Raw genomic sequence first — 18,613 nt, forward strand, 5'->3', positions numbered from 1 at the left:
CTATCGATCGAAAACTTGTCGACAATATGACAACAAATTCTCAAGTAGTAAGCTTCTGATTCGTTGGCGCTTTAAGGAGATCAAAAATTATTCCAAGATTCGTTCGCACTAGGAATCATTAATATTGACAGTAGTTGAAATGCGATGAATATTTATAAAGTAATTATATAAATTGATACACATATATCAAAGCAAAATTACTTAATCTTACAATACTTTATTTTATAATGCAGAGGAAAAATTTGTTCTCTGCAATTATGTCGATACCAATACGCGTAAAACAAAACAAAATGAAGTCTTTCCTGCTGTTCGTTAAATCCTCTTTTCCATGGAATATCAACGTTTAATCCTCTATATACACATGTTTAATCTTATATACACGTAGTTATACAAGATGTTTAAAAAACCTATTTAACATTTATGTGGTTGATACACACCACACTGAGTAAAAAAGCCTTAGTAAAAAATAGGTCAAAAGTTTAACCATTTCTGCGATGTAAACACATAATTTTACTACTTATTATTTTATTATTACTATTATAATTTTATTACTTATTGATAAACAATTTTGTATATTAGTATTAAGTCATAACTGACTTTTTATCTTCTATAAGTTGCATCTGAAAAGAGAGAAATTGAGATAAGTAGCACTGTGTATGATAGCCTATTAATAGTTGATGTCAACTTACTGATTCTCGAAATTTTTAATTACATTTACGGTAAATGAGAATATTTAGAATGCGATTTGTAAATATTAAGGTAAACCTTCACGTTGCGACAGATAGAAATTAATAAGTCAGTTATGATACTATTGTAATATACAAAAATGTATATCTTAGAAACGGTTGAGCTTTCAACTATGTTCACTAAGACTTCTTTACTCAACTGGTGTGTATAAATGCCGAATGGTTTTTTTAACACTCTGTATATGAATCTTACGTTTATGTTTACAGAAGAAATGGCAGAAAAAGCACCCGCAGAGAATATCCATGAACTGTATAAGCTCTTGCTACAACGCAATGCGCTCGACAACGTCGACTTCGGCGGCATCCCGCTGGAACACCTGATGATTCGAAAGTCGCAACGATCGCCATCGTTGCGTCTTCGATTTGGTCGTTCTGGGCAACACATCTCCGTAAGTTCTCACTATGTTCTTACATCAATGATGTAAATGAACTCTAAAAAGGCTTAAGGCAAACATAAAAGTTCATAAAATATTACATTCATTTAATTATATATAATGAATGCAAGAAGTATTCGCATAGAGAAAACATTATTTTTAAAAAGTAAACATTATTCAGAAAGAAATAAATAAAATTGATTAAAAAGTAAACAACAGTCCAGTGAGAAATCAAGTTAATGTCAAATCGATATCGATCCGATAATTTCGACATCAATTCAATGTCTAATTAACAGCCATTTCTTGCTGAGTAATTAACAATTTATTGATAAAAAATAAAATAAACATAATTGAAAACGACAAAGAGACGAGTAAATATAATATTTAAATAAGCAAATCCTTTTTAACGTTTTGTACAGTCTTGTTTAGTACGTTCGAACCACGAAAAAAAAAGAACATAGTTTTACTGTAATACTTATTTTTAATGTCGAAAAATTTCGTAAATCCAAATAACCCCGAAAGAGATTATCTGAAGGGGTCTTATTAATTAATAATATAGGCTTTATAAAATATACTCATTTTCTTAAAACTATCTTAACCTTAGGCACATCGGAGTTCCCATCGCAACTTTCTAAATCGAGATTTTTTCGCGTTTCTAAATTTTTCCTTTTCTTTGAACCTATATATCTCGAATAAGTGTTTTAATTCTATCGACTTTTACACATTATGGGCTTGTTCCTTAATCAATTCTCCATCGATTGAAAAAACAAATTAATTGAAATATATCCATTTTAATAGAAGTTACAGTAACAAATATGGATAGGGTCCCAGAGACTCCAGTGTGTATATCCAGAGTGCAAAAAACAAGTGTGTACAGCTAGGGTTAATAACATTATTTAAACTTATTAGACTGATCTAGTAAACTGCACACTATATAGTAGAACTCATTATTTGTATAAGTTTCAACATACCTTTCGTAGCAAAGTTATAAAATTGAGATGGCCGATCTGTTCTTTTTAGCTAAAGTTGTTGTAGGAAGTTCATCTTTCTTTCTTTTCTCTTCACGTTGGAAAGAAAAGATGAATTGCGCAAGAAGTTCAGTTATAAAAAGAACAGGCCTCATGATATTACATACGATATCGAACTCTCTCGTGCGCTTATAAGTTCTGTGTTTGTATCATCGATTGACCATAAATCATGATATGAATCATGATAGAAAAGTGTTGTTTTGTAAAAAATAAGCAACAACAAGAGAAAAATGGGAGTGCTCCAAGATTCGAACCGAGGTCTAGTTTTTTCCCTATTTGCAGACTTTCGGTAGACTTCCGTGCTGCCACCGAGTCTTGACGCTGATAGCTTCTCGGTTGTGTCTGTTTTCCTCTTTCTTACTGTTTATAGAAGAAACGCGCGGAAACTAACATCATAAAACAACTTGTTTAAAACAAAAAATTAACGATTGATCCGATTCGTCCTCAATTCGATTCACCCGATGGTCGTATCATGAAATTTTTTTCGAGAGAGGGAAGTTTTTATCAATCCAGAGATGTGCCATGCACCAATCGGAATGAGAGCCAAAAAAAGGGAGAATTTTGCTATTGTACTGAAAAGAACGTCACTGTACCAATTTTGTTGTTGTGATACTTACAACAAAATTTTTAATGTTAATAAATTTCATTTGGATATTTTTACAGCTTTTAATGTCTCCTCGTATCTCATTCTGAAGAAAAAAAAAATGTTACGTTTTGTATATCATGTAATTTTTACTTATTTTTTTAAAGACATTTTTTTTAAAGAAGGACAATACAGTTGTTACAAATAAATTTTTTAATTCCTTAATATTGTTATTATATGCTCAAACTGAAAGAAGTTGAAAATTACTTATTTGGTTAGAAAAAAAATATCTTATGTAAAAGTAAAAACTCACATAAAGTCAAAAATAAAATGTATGTTTTTTACAATTAAAAATAAAAGAGATAAATTCGATAGAATACATCACTAATTAATTCAAAACAAAATATTTTTATTAGTAAAGCAGTGAAAAATTATTAGGTACCGACTGATGTGAATAGATGTGTGCTAACTGGACAGAACTCTCTCAAAGCAAAATAATTAATAACAAATTTCGGATGAGAGTTGAACCTCCTAAAACCTCCTCCTAGATAAGCCCATGGATTCGCCTCTAACTATTTTTGCATTAATATTGATTTCATTTCAAGATCGTGTACTTCAAAATGTCATATTTTTTAAAGAGCATTAAATCCAAAAAAGTTTACTTTTAATAATAAATATCAGAATATAATCCTATTTATAATATTTTGCCTAATATAATACATGCTCCATAATATAAAAAATATTTAAAGGATGAAAAATACATTAAAATATATAACTAAAATACATAGGTACATATATCAAAACAGTGTGTGAAATTATAAAATTGTATAATAATTACCCTGGTAACAAGACGTTAAAATGACGTCTTTTGACGTCAAAATTACGTAGCTTATTACCAGGATATCAGCTTCATAAGTTTCATATAAATGGAATTCTATTTTCACTATGATGAAAATTTACAAATTGTTTATAATAGACTTATAGGACATTATTAAATTTTTTTTAGAAAAGATATTATTTACAGAAAAATAATTCTGATTATTTTTTTTCTATATTTAATAGGCATCTTGTTTACACATATATATGTGGTAAAATAATATGTGTTTTATTATGTAGAACGCAAGAAAACATGACACATTTAGATCTTAACTCTAAAGTAACTAGGTAACTCTGATAATATATCTTATAAAACTCTTGTTTTTATTGCCCTTATCGTTAAACATCCGAAATTTATATAAATGTTGAATATAATAGTCAGTATTTATTTATAGGTCATTTGTACTTTAACGATTTATTTGAATTGATTAATTAATGAGCTAATGAATTCGCGCAATTTATTATGCCATTCAAATAATCTTTAACATTAAATTAATTAAAATAAATAAATTATATTACATTCTTTGTCTTACATATTCACTAATTTTAACATTTTATACATTACGTGCGTTTTAAAATTATAACTCACGCAGCCACTTATTAGATAAAGACAATTTGATATAAAACGCGATACAATCAATTATATATATAACAAGATATACTAAGATAAAGAGATGAAAGGACTTTGATAATTAATGCGTACTTAGTACATTTTCGTGTCATCGGAAATTCTCTTCGAAATGGATATTCTTGTTTCGCATAAATTACTTCTGTTTCTGGAATGCGCGCAGTTTAATTCATAATGCTTTTCGAGTCCCCTTTGCATTCTATTCTTAATGTGCCGCGAGTATTCCCTGGGAAATTAATTTTCTCGTAATTAGTGAGAGTGACGCAGCTTTTGCAAACTGAAGTGTGGTCGCGACGTGCATGCTGGTTGTCTCGTAGGACACAATAGGGATAGGGATTATATTTAACATGGTATTAACATGGTATTAATTAGAAAAATGTCCATCTAACGAATATTTGGAATATTAAAACATTAACAAAGAGTTGAATTATAGAATCTAATTGCTGTAGGTAGAATATCAATTAATAAATAAGTGACATTAGCCATAAATAACAATGGCTTCATATGCATCACATGAAAGTTACGTTGAAACTTAAAAATACATGTAATATGTGTTGTAGATTTACATTCTTTTTTCAACCATCTTTCGTCTATCTTTCTTCTATCTTTCATTTTGGGATAAATTTAAGATAATTAAGATATCCATAACAAAGATTTAATTCAATTCAACCGCATATTTTCATCACATTATTTTTATGTGCATACATTATTTTTCTCATTTATTCATTTTACGGTATTTTAAGAGGTCAATTTGTAGTTTCCGCTTTTCCATAATAAATTCATAAGATTCTTGGTTTTTTCCCTTGGAGAACTAAAGCGTATCTCAATTTGCACAAATTTCACTTCTTAGCATTTATATATATTTTATAACATTCGTAACATTAATTGTCTAGATATTAACGTATATATGTTAAAATATCTCAGACCTACTGAACTCGTTCAAAGCGAACTGTTACATAAGAGTTACGAGAAACGCTGGCACATTTTGTGACTTCACATGCAAATTAATTCATACATTTATCATCTTTTTTTTTTAATAAAAATGCCAAGGCAAATATTCAACAGCAAAATAAATTCATTTCGACTTAGTACATGTACTTTAATGTAGGAAATGAGCAAACTACATTTTGAAGTTACACGATGTCTACATACGGACATACCTATATGTTTGCCGAAAGTAAAGATATGCTTGGTTTGCTTTTATCACATACATAAGTATTTGAGTAGAGGAATGTAATTTTACTTCGTAAAGATCTGTGAAAGAATGCGTATTTTAATAAATCAATTTTATTCCTTCTTTCATTTTGATTTCAATTTTTATCATGTTACGTTCAGAAATTGTGCAAAAGACGCGTGTAACGCGAACAATACATGAAACATTACGAAGGTATGTGCTCCCGTTTATAACTTGCAATATACTCGCTCGTGATATAGCATCGAGGAGAAAGCAGATACGAAATTTTCATCTTCAAAAGCTCGGCAGAACAATATTATGACACCTCGTGCGCTCGACGAAGCATACGAACAATTTTTTAATAGCAATATATTGTCACATCGAGGAACGTTATTCTGCAACTATCGATACGTTCAAAAAAAAAAAAAAAAACACCGTGTTCAGAACGCGTTGCGCTATGGGAAAGTCGCGGACAGTCAATATTTATCTTCTCTTGAACGATACTACAGAAATTAATATCGATCTGATATTTAATGATATTGTGATAGAGGAACAAATTTATGTCTTGTAAATATTTATTTCGTACATACAGAGATATTCACTCACTAATATAGATATGTTAAAAGAAAATAGGTATAACGTTACAACAATCTATTTTTTTTTTGCGAGTAAGTATATTTATTTGTCATACTTGGGATAACTGCGGCTCGCAATTAGTTTCAAGATAAAAAAAAACTCATCAAAACTTTTTTTTATAAATAAATAAGACTTTTATAAATAAGACTTTCGGTTATCTGTTCTATATACTTAATAGGGCAATATTTCGTTTCCGTCTTACATATCTCGGTTAAAAATAATGGTCATTATAGATGAAGAGGACTGCAGGCAAGTCGATATTTTGGTGGCAAATTACAAACGACTATAATATAATTTGATTGTAATAATAAATTAACTTATCCCTCGACATGAAGAAACGAGCGGCTAGACTTCCCGCTGGAGTTGAAGCGTTTGGATGGATTACGAGGGGAAAACTTCTCGTTCCACCGCATCTAACAATTATGTCCTTCCTCCCCCTTTATAAAAAGTTCTCTGCCGTACCGCAAATTTGTAACGTGTGCTTTTGCAATCATGACGGCGAATGTACGACGAATACAAATTTCCGAGGGTGACGTGACGCATTACTGAAATTCTTATCTATATATTAACGAAACCGTATTGACGACGGTATCGATCTGTTAGTGATTCAACACACATGGATGTAATTTGTGAAAGGGACCACTTCTCTTTATTGGACACTTACGTTACGTACAAAGCGACGTGATTAATAATAATAATAATAATAATAATAACGTTTTATAACGTATGACGCGGAGTATCCAAATCAAATAGTGTGTTTATATTAATGATGTAATTTATGTATATTTACGTAAATTATGATGACGAAAGAAGATATTTTCCCTAATGAGAGTTGGACTATATTTCCTTATTCAAATCGCCGCGCAATTTCTTCCCTGATAAGATCGTATTAAGTATCATTAAGTATCATTTATATTAAGGAGCTCTTCTTCGTTTTAAGAATAAGCTTTCCCAAATTATATTTGAGTATTCCTTGATTTATCCCTAATTCAGCACTCGTGTACACGTGTCAAAAAACAATTTTGAAGTAAAAATTTAGCTAAATATAGATTTGAAAATAATTTTGTTATACTCCAAAATAATTATACAATCAGATTAGTTACTTGAATGTCAAAATTTATTGCAGCATTGCTCATCGTACTTGAGTTTTTACATATTTTGATGATCCAAAACTATTTTCAGATTTGTATCTACTTAAATTTTTAAATATTTTTAACAAAATCATTTTTTTCACATAGATATACATTTAATCAATGTAATATAATATATGGTAGCTTCTTTATTTTATATTAAATTAACGACCATATTATGCGATCATATTTTTATGATAGTATTATGTATCTCGACAATTATACTTTCGATTCAGTATATTCTTTGCACTCTATCTTTGTGTGTGGAAAGAACGATTTTTGCGGAAATATTTAAAAATTTAACTAAATACACACACACACAGATTTAAAAATAATATTGTTAAATTATTAAAATCATTTACACAAATTAAATCATTCTTATCATAAGGTTTTATATTTTATGACAGTTCGCACATCACTGCTCAAAGGCATTCATCGTGCAGCTTAAATATTCTCTTTGGCTTCAATTTACGCGGCATCGGCGAATAATATGCCCAATTAACTGGATTTTCACAAGCAATTAATTAATTAGCGTCCTTTCACGGTATGTTACAGGCGGGAGCTCTGCCGAGACCCCTAGGCGCGGCGGCTGCGGGATACGACGACAACAATTAATCGGCGGAGCTGATCCAGGGACATCTTTCCGATTTGTTTCTTGATGAAAACGCGCGACCACCCTCTCTATAATATAATTTATGTATAATTCATCGTCATTACGTCTTGATCTGCGCGCGCGCGCTTTCCAAGCTGGTGGTAAGCATCCCTAAAATTCCCATGTCTCTTACTCTCTCTAAAAAGAAAAGCGTAGCTTCTTTGGTGAAAACAATTTGTGTTATCGGGCGAATGACTGATCGACGTGAAGAGAACTTCATCATTGTTTGCACGCTTGATTTGCGCGCGCGTTAATCTGAAGCGACGCGTTCCTAGAACGACGGTTTTACGGTAATCGATTCTTTCGCTGTGTACGAAATTTTGCGAGATTCATGACACTGTTCAACTTAAGAGAAACACGTTCTATAAGATCTTTCCTGTACAATTGCACTCGCCATTCTACCTCGTCGTCATTTTCATTAATTAGTGACAGCGCTGTAAAAGGACACTTGGCCTAAGTCCTTTATTCGTGGGATAAAAATCTAACAATCTAAACGCTTCGATCGTTACAATTTTCTCTTCGCAATTGTCCCTTCGTTTAATTACACGTATCGGCACAGGAATATAGAAATTACTTTACGCCCCATGCGCTAATGTTGTACAGCAGAGTGTCCCAAGACTTTCCGGGTGATTTATTAATAAATCAAAAAGTAATTTTATTTTCTTTGGAAAAAAATTAAAACATTACTTGTTTTAATTGTCGATTTAATATTTCGGCTAGTAATTTATTTTTATTAATATAATTAAACTGATTAATTAATTAAAGTATAGATTCTCTTGTGTTCATTTACGCTTCAACTTTTTATTAGAGCTTTTTCTCATTTTTCTTAAATTATTATTACATAATAATTTTATAATTAGATCTTCACTAAATATTTCTTTGAAAAGACAAAGAGAAAATAGTAAATCTGACCTGGAAGATTGTTTCATAATTCTGGGACATCGTATAATTTTCAACAGCTGGCCTGTTGGTCCATCGATCGATTAATAGGCGTAGTCTCACGATAAATGTGCCAAATAATATGATGGTTGTATTATAAAAAGAAAAAAAGATCTGCATTATCTCTATGACGTATATATAGAAGAGGCTGTAACAATTTAACAATTTCATGCGTAATGGGGATCGATTGAAACTTTGATGCAAAATGCGCAAACTATATTATCCAATATTAATTATATTCGCCACAGAAAGAGGGTCGCGTCTCAAATATATCGATATGTCAATTTACAAAATTAAAAATAAATTATTATGTAACACTGTGTCACATTTATTCCTCTGAAGCAAATGTGTTCTACAAAATTCTTGATTTCCCATGTAAGTCCCGCGGCAGAATGTTTTCCGCAAATATTACTCCGTGAATGCATCTACGAATGAAATTACTGGTAACATATAATTGCATTAGTTATATTAATGAAATAATAGAAGTTAGACTCTCTTCGACGTAGTAAAGTTTTGACGTTTATGGTGGCAGCTAATCTAAATAAAGGGGAAAGAATTAGGAAAGAACGAGAAAACGCTTAATTCATGTCGCTAAAAGGATTTTCTCATCTTCCAGGCAGATTAAAAGTCCGATAAAACTTTCAAAAAATAGACCTTAATAAAATTGGAATAGAAAACTTTCGATACTAAAGAAGTAATTCGCATGAACTTTTTCACGAGAGGAAATTGACGACTATTTACTTTCAGATGCATTATATAAAATGCAAAAGATGCAACCTACACTTTACTGCAAAACATCTTATCAAAAGCAACTGTAAACGTAAAAAAAGTATCATAGGAAAAAGCATCTTTCTGTATTATTTCGAAGATCTGTTTTATTCGGTAGACATATCTACATATTAATTACAGGGTTAAAATTCAAGCATATTGAATAAATTACGAGAGAGATATTACTCGCTACGTGTGCAGATGACTTATTTAAAACGTGCTGACCTGACGAACGAGCAAATCCTTTTGATAGATTGCGCCACTTCTTTATCTTCATGGCTCAGATCTCCAATGTTTTTAAATTCCGGTCTTAGGAGAACTTGACTTCGTACACGCTCCAAAGTAATCGATAGAGGCATTGTTAATATCCTTGACCAATTTGTTGCCTCGTAATTAGTCATAAACTGAAATATACGATTTATTCGCAATGCGTGTGCTAATTATAGACACAGTTGAATTCGGATCAAAGATCCATAAACAGGAAGAAAGATTTTGCTGAAGTAAAAATTAAAAAATTAAAAATTTAGCTAAATCTGAAAATAATTTTGTTTAGATTATCAAAATAATTATATAAGATGCTTAAACTAGATGTTAAAATGTTAAAATTTTTTGTAGCATTGTCATCAACATTGAAACGTTCTACATAATTATTTTAATAATTTAATAAAATAATTATTTTTATATCTGTCAGATTTGCTAGCTAAATTTTTAGATGCTTCAGCAAAATCTCTTTCCATGTAGCTATCACTGAGGGGCGTGTAACTCTAATCACTAACTTGATCAAACCATGTGTCCTCAATATGAAACATTATATGTGTGAGAGGTTTCACGATGGGCGAGACTTCAGGTAGATTAATCAAATCTACCTGCCTGCTTTCCTCGCTGCGACGTAAATTACTTAATACCCAGTCGGACGCTCGAACTAGATATTCGTATGCAATCTGCGTACATAAACATCATTCATAAACCTTATGCATCCGTTTCTCATGCGGCAAACGAACATTTCTAATTCTTTACTCACTTTTAAAGAACGTCGTCCGATATTCGTGAATAACAATTCGTCCGTGTAAGTCTCGATGACGCAAGCCATGTTTTGTAATTCACCATTTCTCGGATTCTGATGTTCTCTTCTAAGGCTGTAATAAATTTCCTTTCTTTTTTTTCCACTTAGATAAAATAAAATTTTTTTAAAATATATAAGATTATTATAATCGACATTAAATTAGATTAAATATAATCAAGTTATTGGAATAATTACGCTAGTTTCAATTATATCTTGCATTAATAAATTTCGTTTTATAGAAATTTTATTAATTGTTAAGTTTAAGAAAACTAAAGTTTCATATAGTATAATGCACAGTTTATATTCCTTGTAAACATAAGCTCGTAACAACGTTATGAAATTATATGTGACACAATACAGTTTTTATCTCATATTTATTCCGAGCGCGAGTTATATTTATGTATAAATAAATAAATCAGGAATAATCCAACGCAAAGCTGTAATACAATTCAAAATTCAAGCTGTAAATATAATTCATGATAATGTGTATTATTATGCATTTATTTGAATATAGAACATGACACATAACAATAACATATAACAAATGTTAATCCCAAATCCATCTTTTAACATTTTATAACATCTTTTAAATTAAAAACGCATGATATACTCCGCATTCAACACATTCTTAATTCTAGTAGTACAGACAAATCTAGCACTTTGAGCAATAAACTTTTTCTAAGAAGTTATTAAATTCTATACTTCTTTTATATCTCCAGTGGTGAATTATTGTGGAGAATCATATTATAAAGAATTATTTGTGGAGATAATTATAAACGCAATTTATAACATCACGATAGAAAATTGTTAGTTTATAAAAATCATATCAGTATTACTGTTATCCTACAATTAGGGATAATATAATTATGAAATAACTCACCTACCTATCTTTTACAAGAAGCAAGAAGGAGTCTATCTGCGATGTATGTTTATTGTCCTCGTCGATGCTGCAAATTGCTTCAGCAAGTGCCGTTGCGGCGGTAGATCTATCGTATGGATTGAAGGGACTCAGCTCGCAGTACGTGTCTCCGGAACTCGGTGTATCATGGGGCTCGTTCTTGCTCTTTGCAGACATATCCAGGAGGGTGGAATATAGAGCAGCGCATAATACCTGGAGCAACACGTTGCCACCGATCGGCCGACAGTGCGCTGGGATGTTGTCGTTTAACGCGAACGCGGCACGTAAAACTGGAGTCGAGGAGGTCACGTACAACTCGGCGAAACAGCCAATCGCAAGGGACATGGCTTGATATATACTGGCACCTGTCTAAAAATAAAAATTTAAATAAGAATAAAAATTAAAATTAAAAAAATTTTTTTTTATTCTAACGCTATAATTCTCATAACAATATTAAACTTCACAATTTATTTTGCATCTCTTATGACACCGTAGTGACGTCTTGATATTATTTGGAATTTTAACAAATGATTAAAAAAAATTAAACATTCGTTATAAAAAAAAACAAATATAATTATATTCTTCCCACACGTCGAATCACATCGCGTAAACATTATTATTGTATGGTGATTACTTTCGCGGCTTCTAAAAGAGCTTCAGTCACAGGCTGCATCATGATCTTCAACGGCTTTATCAGCGCATTGAGCCAAGGTGGCCGCGATTGATTCCAGACCTTTAAAACGATAAATAAATTATAATTTTACATTTACATTGATGTAAGTGTAAAATCAATGTGAGCGTAATATTCAACACTTTTGTAAATTAAAGTAAAATAGAATATTTAAAAGTTTGATAAAGAGAACACAAATTGTAGATACAACAATATTAAAATTATTTTCATGTCAAAAAAATGTCTCTGTCTCATATAAAGATGAATAATATTTTAAAAAATTGTATTTAATTTTAAAAGATCTTTTTAATATTATTTATATAATATGTATAAGGAATTTAAGACAGATATTTTTCTATATAAATAAATCATTTCGGAATGTTAAATGTCACTTTTAGAATATCCCGATTTTATATTATTTTCTATATACATAATACATACTATACATAAAATAATTTCTGTTAATTTTCGTTAAAAATAAATTAAAATAAAAATGCAAATTCTTGTCATATAAACCTCATGCATATATACTAGTATATATTGTGCAAACTGTATTTTAATGAGAATTAATAATAAATTTATACAATTAACTCTTCAAACGATATTTCGTAAAAGCATACGACCTGCTGTCTGTCCAAATAATTGGACCAATTCGGATCTTGCTTCAGTGCTGGTATAATTACGTGCTCCGGTTCGTTAACAGTTACCACCAATATGTGAAATAAGCTGTATAATACCAGAGCCGAAGTTATTTTTAGCGTTTTGTCACACGCCGAATTACTGCATAAAAAGCCGCTACAACTTCTTTCGCCTGTCTTCGATTTTTCAGCTGCGTCACTGTCGTCTACGCACGTAACGCCTACGTTTTGACGTACTAAGGTCTTCAGCAACATCTTTGCCACAACGTAATTACTCATCGATATCACCTGCAAAGAGAAGATTTCACAGAAATAATAAAATGAATAGCTTCGTTAAGACATCGTGTTAGTAATCACCTTCATCAATTGAGGCCAGTTAGGTTGAGGCTGATGTCTTAAAACATTCAACTCAAGAATGACAGCTTTATCCTCGGATAATGTTATAATGTCAGCTGGAGAATTAATTGCATCTAATCCTAATAAATTTGGAGCGCATATCAATAGCCAAGGTGCAGGACCTCGTCGAGGACGCAATATCGCCAAATTTTCCAATCCATGTCGGAAAACCTAAATAACAATTGTTAAAAACAGTTGTTTTTAATATATACAAGAGGAATTTTTTTAATTGTAAGTTTCAATAAATGAACAATATTTCTCTTTTTACGCAAAATTTTGTACAATCTTAATAACGTTGGTACACGTTATTTTAATAAATTTATTCAAGTAACTTATTCATTGAAAATAGTGTTTCTCTTTATATCCAGCTTATTGAAACAGTCCCAAATATTCAACATTATGATATATTAAAATATTCAGAAATACCTGATACAATTCTTTAAGAGGAGTGCCTCTAAGTAGCAAGCAGATTAACAGTTCATTACATTTTGCGTGTATATCTCTTATTGCTGTCGGCAAATTATTCGGACGTACACCAATCATTCCATCACTATCAACACATGCGCCTAAAGCGAGATAGCCCGTACAGCAAAGTGCATTAAAGGCATCCGACCAAAATTGTTCGAATCGTGCCAGTGTCGGTCGTCCCTGTCACAATTTCATTTTTATCTCCAATTTCCATTTCGGTTACTTACGCAGACTATACTCAAACATTGCGCTTCAATAAATCGCGGAATGCATAATACAATAAATAAATAAATCATGTAAAAGAGCAGAAATGAACATAAATTGATTTTACGATTGATCGAATATAAAATTCGCGTTGGTGGTTTACGATAACAATAAAATATTCAATGGAGATAAATGACACGAAACAAATTGGAAGATAAATCGCAACTAGTCGTGAAATATCTCGTGAACTTACGTGAATGAATCGCGTAGTTATGATAGACAGAGACTCATTTAGCATCTCTGAAAATACGCGCTGTGCCATCTTAGGCGATACTGTGTTCCATAAATCCGCCTTAGTACCTAGAAATATTAACATATCGTTTTTGCAAAACGTTACTTCGCGGAACGTCATAAATTTATTTTCATGGAATATCAGAAGAAATTATATCATGAAAAATGAGTCGAGTGCTTTACCTTGCATGTACAGCCACCACATTTGTATAACATAAGAGCATCGCTCTCTTTCGAAGAATGGTTTGTTGCTGTGCCAACTGAGAGAATCCGCCTCATTAAGAATGTATAAGGAAATTAATCGACAGTGCAGATCGAGCAATCTCTCTGCTACAGCTTCGGCCATTTCGTGGAACGCTTTATGAGACTTATTAATTTTTTCGCTATTAGAAGAAAAAGCGATAAGAGAGTCAAATAAAATCGTGTATAAAAGTACAAGTTACTCGACTTTAAGCATAAGAAGAATTAATATAAATGATTAAAAGTTATTAAATTTGCTTTCGTATTAAATTTTAAACATAACAAAATCAAGAAAGAGAAAGTATTTTATAAATTTAATAGTAGATACAATAAGAAGTATAAAATATAATATATTAATTTTAAGAATTAAAGAATTAAATTAAATGTTTTTTTGCTGATATTATTTTTTGCAATATTATTCCTTTAAAGTAATAAATCAATGTTTTTTTATTTCTATCTATTATTGTTATACATATATTCATTTATAGTAAAATCATTTATACGCGAGATCAATATTTTAATTTTATACGCAAGATTGTATTTTATAAATCGTGACAAATATGATAGAAAAATGACATAAAAATGTTAATTTTTATATGACTGGGAAAACTATCTAAAATCTATTTTATGTAGCTATCCTTGGAGAAAAATTTTGGAATGTAATAAATTGAGATAAAAAATTACAAAATATAATGAATGTAGCTTTTTTAATATAAAGCACCTTGACTGAGAAGAGATTGTTCCTTTTGCGTGCTGATTATAACACCATAAGCAATTACGTATCAATGCCGCCGCACCTAGAGTAGCGGTGAGCACAGTAAGATCAGCGTGATCCAAAGATTCTTGGATCAACATGTGTAGATGTTCTAAAAGAATAAAAGTTTTAGAGTACTGTACTCACTTGTTCTGTTCAAATACTTTAATTTAAGTCCAAATTGTGCTATTATAAAAAAATTATTCAAAACGCAACTTCCTTGCAGAGATGATTTATTTAATTAACTTAGTGTCAAATTTCTCTAATTTAATCCAATGATGAATTACTCAGCACATATCTAGTTGTTAGTGCACACATCTATTTGTCATTTTACGTTAAAATGACATATATAACGACATGGATATTTTTTAACTAAATGTTAAAATTTTTCTTTAAAAAAATTCGATACTAAGTTAATTAAATAATCCGCTAGTGATCCCTGCTTTTTTAAATCTTATTTTCCTTACTTTAATGCCAATTAAAAAAAAAATTTAGTAAATTAAACATCCAAAACATAAAATATATATTTTTCATACAATTTATAATAGTTTCTAAAAGTAAATCATTTTGTTATTTAATTCTTAATTATTAGAATATTAATATAAATATTAAAAATTTGAAACGTTTTTTTCTAAAAATAAATTTTTGTAATGATATAATTTTGATTTTATAAATTGATTTTATAATATGTCAATGTTTTTTTATAATATATCAATGTTTCATATGTATGTGTTATTAAATTCTAATAATATTTTTATATACTGTAAAAGAAAATCTTTCTAAAAATACAATATTATTTTAAACGATTTTTAATTTATTTAGGATTTAGAATAAAATTCTGTTTATAATTTTATGTGTCATATAATATGAAAAAGATTTAAAGAATTGTTACATGTAATGTGAGCATTTGTAACTGCAACAATATAATTTTTATTTATAATTAATTAAATTTTATGCAGCTTTTATACAATTTTCTGATAGCTAATATTTTTTTCTCTTATTTTCTCAAGCACATGTCTGTCATCCTCAAACATCTCCTTGTAGTTCTTACTTTCTTAATTATTTGAGATAAAATTATTTATGTAGTCACACATTTACATTTCTCATAACAAATTAAAATTTACATTATGAAATGTAATTAAATGTTAGGAAAATATTAAATTTATAATTAATTATTCCTTTTCTTTTACGAGCAATTTTTCTCAATTTTCTTTTGCAATTCTTTTATCTTTTTATATAGTTATTTCATCATAATATAATATTACATCATCTGTTTATATTTCTTATCGGGAGTCAGGAGGAAGTGTACCTAACAGTTGCTCAGCGGTGTCAACAACAAGCATGATAAAATCGGATGGCTGGATCCGTTTAATGACACCATCTTCGCTATCGACACTGGACAAGCTTTCATTCCCGGAGGAACTCAAACCGGAAGGCCGCTTAAAAGCGGCCATAAAGTCCGCTTCCCACCATGTAACGATCTTAATCGCGGCAAACGAGGCATGCCGTGGAAAATCTAGTCTTCCGCCACTGATGCGTATACAGAGGGGTTCTCTCAAAACAGTTTGCATCTCCTGCATCGGAAAACGCGATATAGGCTACATGAGTATTAAATTTATTTATAAATTTATTTATAAATTACATCATTGAGCATCAGGATTAACTCTATTTAGGCTGGTATTCATAGTCGATTCTTATATTTAAGACTATCTTAAATACTTAAGATGTCATGAAGCAGAGAGGATTAGCATCTTAAGACATTACTTAAGATGATCTTAAAATTAAAAAAATAGATTATAAATACCGGCCTTAAAATAATTCCCAATTTTAAATATATTATTACATTTTGATTTAAAATTAATGTCGTGCACGCCTGTTGTGCGAAATAATGACATGTGATAATGACAAATAAATGAATTACTCGATTTGCATATGTATCTATGCGTATATAACGTGCAGCGATTCTCTAGTTTCGAGAACAAGGCCGATAAATCAATCCTTCCTTGTAATTAAATCACGTCGTGCTACACGGCAAACGGAGTAATTTCGAAACAACGCGCTTTCGATGTATCGTTTTACGCCGCTCGGAAACCATGGATGTAATCTACGCGCTAAAAGCATTGAAGCTGATATCAAGCTGTCGCGAAAATCGATGTGACAAATTTCATTAAATCACTCACAAACTGCAACATAGAAATTGCATTAATGGCACAAATGATTTATCATCTAATTGGTACCTGGTAATATTCCATATCCCGTTGTAACAAAATTCTTACGCGATCGACCAAATTCCCATCTTCCATGATCTCCATTTTTGGTCTCTGTCGAATAATAGAAGACAATTATGCTTGGACGATCTAATTTAATTGATTTCATTATAATTTTGCTTGTGCACAAGCAAATTCTACGTGTAGTAAATAAAACTGAAATAAAAAGCGACCTTTCGATGTAACGTAGACTTGTCGTTTACGTTTTAAAAATTAAAAATAATAGATTCTGATTCTATCTTAAAAATTTCAATCAATTAATTAATAATTCAACGAAAATTGACGCATATAAACTGAATTGTTGAAGATAAACTTCAGCTCACTCTCTTACTTTTTTGCTCTTACTCTTGTACTCATCTATTAGATAAATTATCACAAATAATTTATCCGGAGATGAAGCAACTGATCCTTAAACAAATTTTAAAGTAAAATAATAACATCTGGCTCACAAATTAAAGACAATATGAATTTGTTCAAAAATACTATTCGATTTATTTCTCTCAGTAATCAATTTCATTAGGCACAAATCTCAAATTCATTAAACAATCTAATTAATTAATTGGAATCACTCTCATAAAAAATATAATGATAACACGCACACACACGCGCACATGCACACGCACACGTACTCTATGCTGTGTTTATTACAAACATATTTAGTATTTACAATATAAAACGAAAATATATCAAAACTATCAATTTAAAATATGAATCATTTGTGAATAATGTGAGTGTGTAAGTTGTCTTCGAAAAGGGATTACAATGCAATATACATATATATGACTTTTGCTATCTTTAAAGATAAAAAATATAATAAAAGAATTGACAGGTTCCAGAGAATAAATCCAAGAATGATAAGAGCCGAACACTGGATTTTACGCGTGTAATTTACTCATTCAATACATAATATACAATAGTTACGTTTCGATCCTATTGCGGATCCTTCTCAATATCGCAAAACATATTAAAATACAATTAAAAATTATTGATCAAATACAAATTGAAATTAAAAAACCGAATTATGCGACATGTGACCGCGTCTTGTGAGATATAGACGTAAGGAAATTATGATGTCCAAGCGTATTTTCAAAATAATAGGCATTATCATTCTTGGATGAAAAATACACTCTTGTAAGCGATATCAAGCACATCATTATATACCGATATATTTTAACATATATATATATATA

At 30.3% G+C, this 18,613-nt stretch overlaps 2 protein-coding genes across 5 annotated transcripts in view; one reads left to right on the forward strand and one right to left on the reverse strand.

The window, feature by feature from the left end:
• The window catches only part of LOC108747635 (short neuropeptide F-like), a 25,895-nt gene extending 17,445 nt beyond the window's left edge, over nt 1-8,450 (forward strand). Inside the window, exons 3-4 of one of the 2 annotated variants that reach the window (XM_018485231.1) lie at nt 954-1,135; nt 7,731-8,450. In XM_018485231.1, the coding sequence (XP_018340733.1) occupies nt 954-1,135; nt 7,731-7,790 (242 nt within the window). In that variant the 3' untranslated portion in view covers nt 7,791-8,450. Of the gene's footprint in view, nt 1-953; nt 1,136-2,518; nt 2,690-7,730 lie in introns of those variants that run through there. The other variant, XM_018485232.1, reaches the window with a different exon arrangement.
• Nucleotides 8,451-8,686: 236 nt separating this feature from the next.
• The window catches only part of LOC108747869, a 10,250-nt gene continuing 323 nt past the window's right edge, over nt 8,687-18,613 (reverse strand). The window contains exons 1-14 of one of the 3 annotated variants that reach the window (XM_018485755.1): nt 17,394-17,453; nt 17,000-17,267; nt 16,466-16,730; nt 15,124-15,268; nt 14,346-14,545; nt 14,125-14,231; nt 13,626-13,847; nt 13,161-13,370; nt 12,789-13,091; nt 12,130-12,228; nt 11,482-11,864; nt 10,556-10,670; nt 10,311-10,475; nt 8,687-9,938 (exon numbers count right to left, since the gene is read on the reverse strand). In XM_018485755.1, the coding sequence (XP_018341257.1) occupies nt 9,741-9,938; nt 10,311-10,475; nt 10,556-10,670; nt 11,482-11,864; nt 12,130-12,228; nt 12,789-13,091; nt 13,161-13,370; nt 13,626-13,847; nt 14,125-14,231; nt 14,346-14,545; nt 15,124-15,268; nt 16,466-16,727 (2,409 nt within the window). In that variant the 5' untranslated portion in view covers nt 16,728-16,730; nt 17,000-17,267; nt 17,394-17,453 and the 3' untranslated portion in view covers nt 8,687-9,740. Of the gene's footprint in view, nt 9,939-10,310; nt 10,476-10,555; nt 10,671-11,481; nt 11,865-12,129; nt 12,229-12,788; nt 13,092-13,160; nt 13,371-13,625; nt 13,848-14,124; nt 14,232-14,345; nt 14,546-15,123; nt 15,269-16,465; nt 16,731-16,999; nt 17,268-17,393; nt 17,478-18,613 lie in introns of those variants that run through there. The other 2 variants (XM_018485754.1, XM_018485753.1) reach the window with 2 other exon arrangements.

Source organism: Trachymyrmex septentrionalis, unplaced genomic scaffold (assembly GCF_001594115.1).
Source record: "Trachymyrmex septentrionalis isolate Tsep2-gDNA-1 unplaced genomic scaffold, Tsep1.0 scaffold20, whole genome shotgun sequence".
NCBI classification, from domain to species: Eukaryota; Metazoa; Arthropoda; class Insecta; order Hymenoptera; family Formicidae; genus Trachymyrmex; species Trachymyrmex septentrionalis.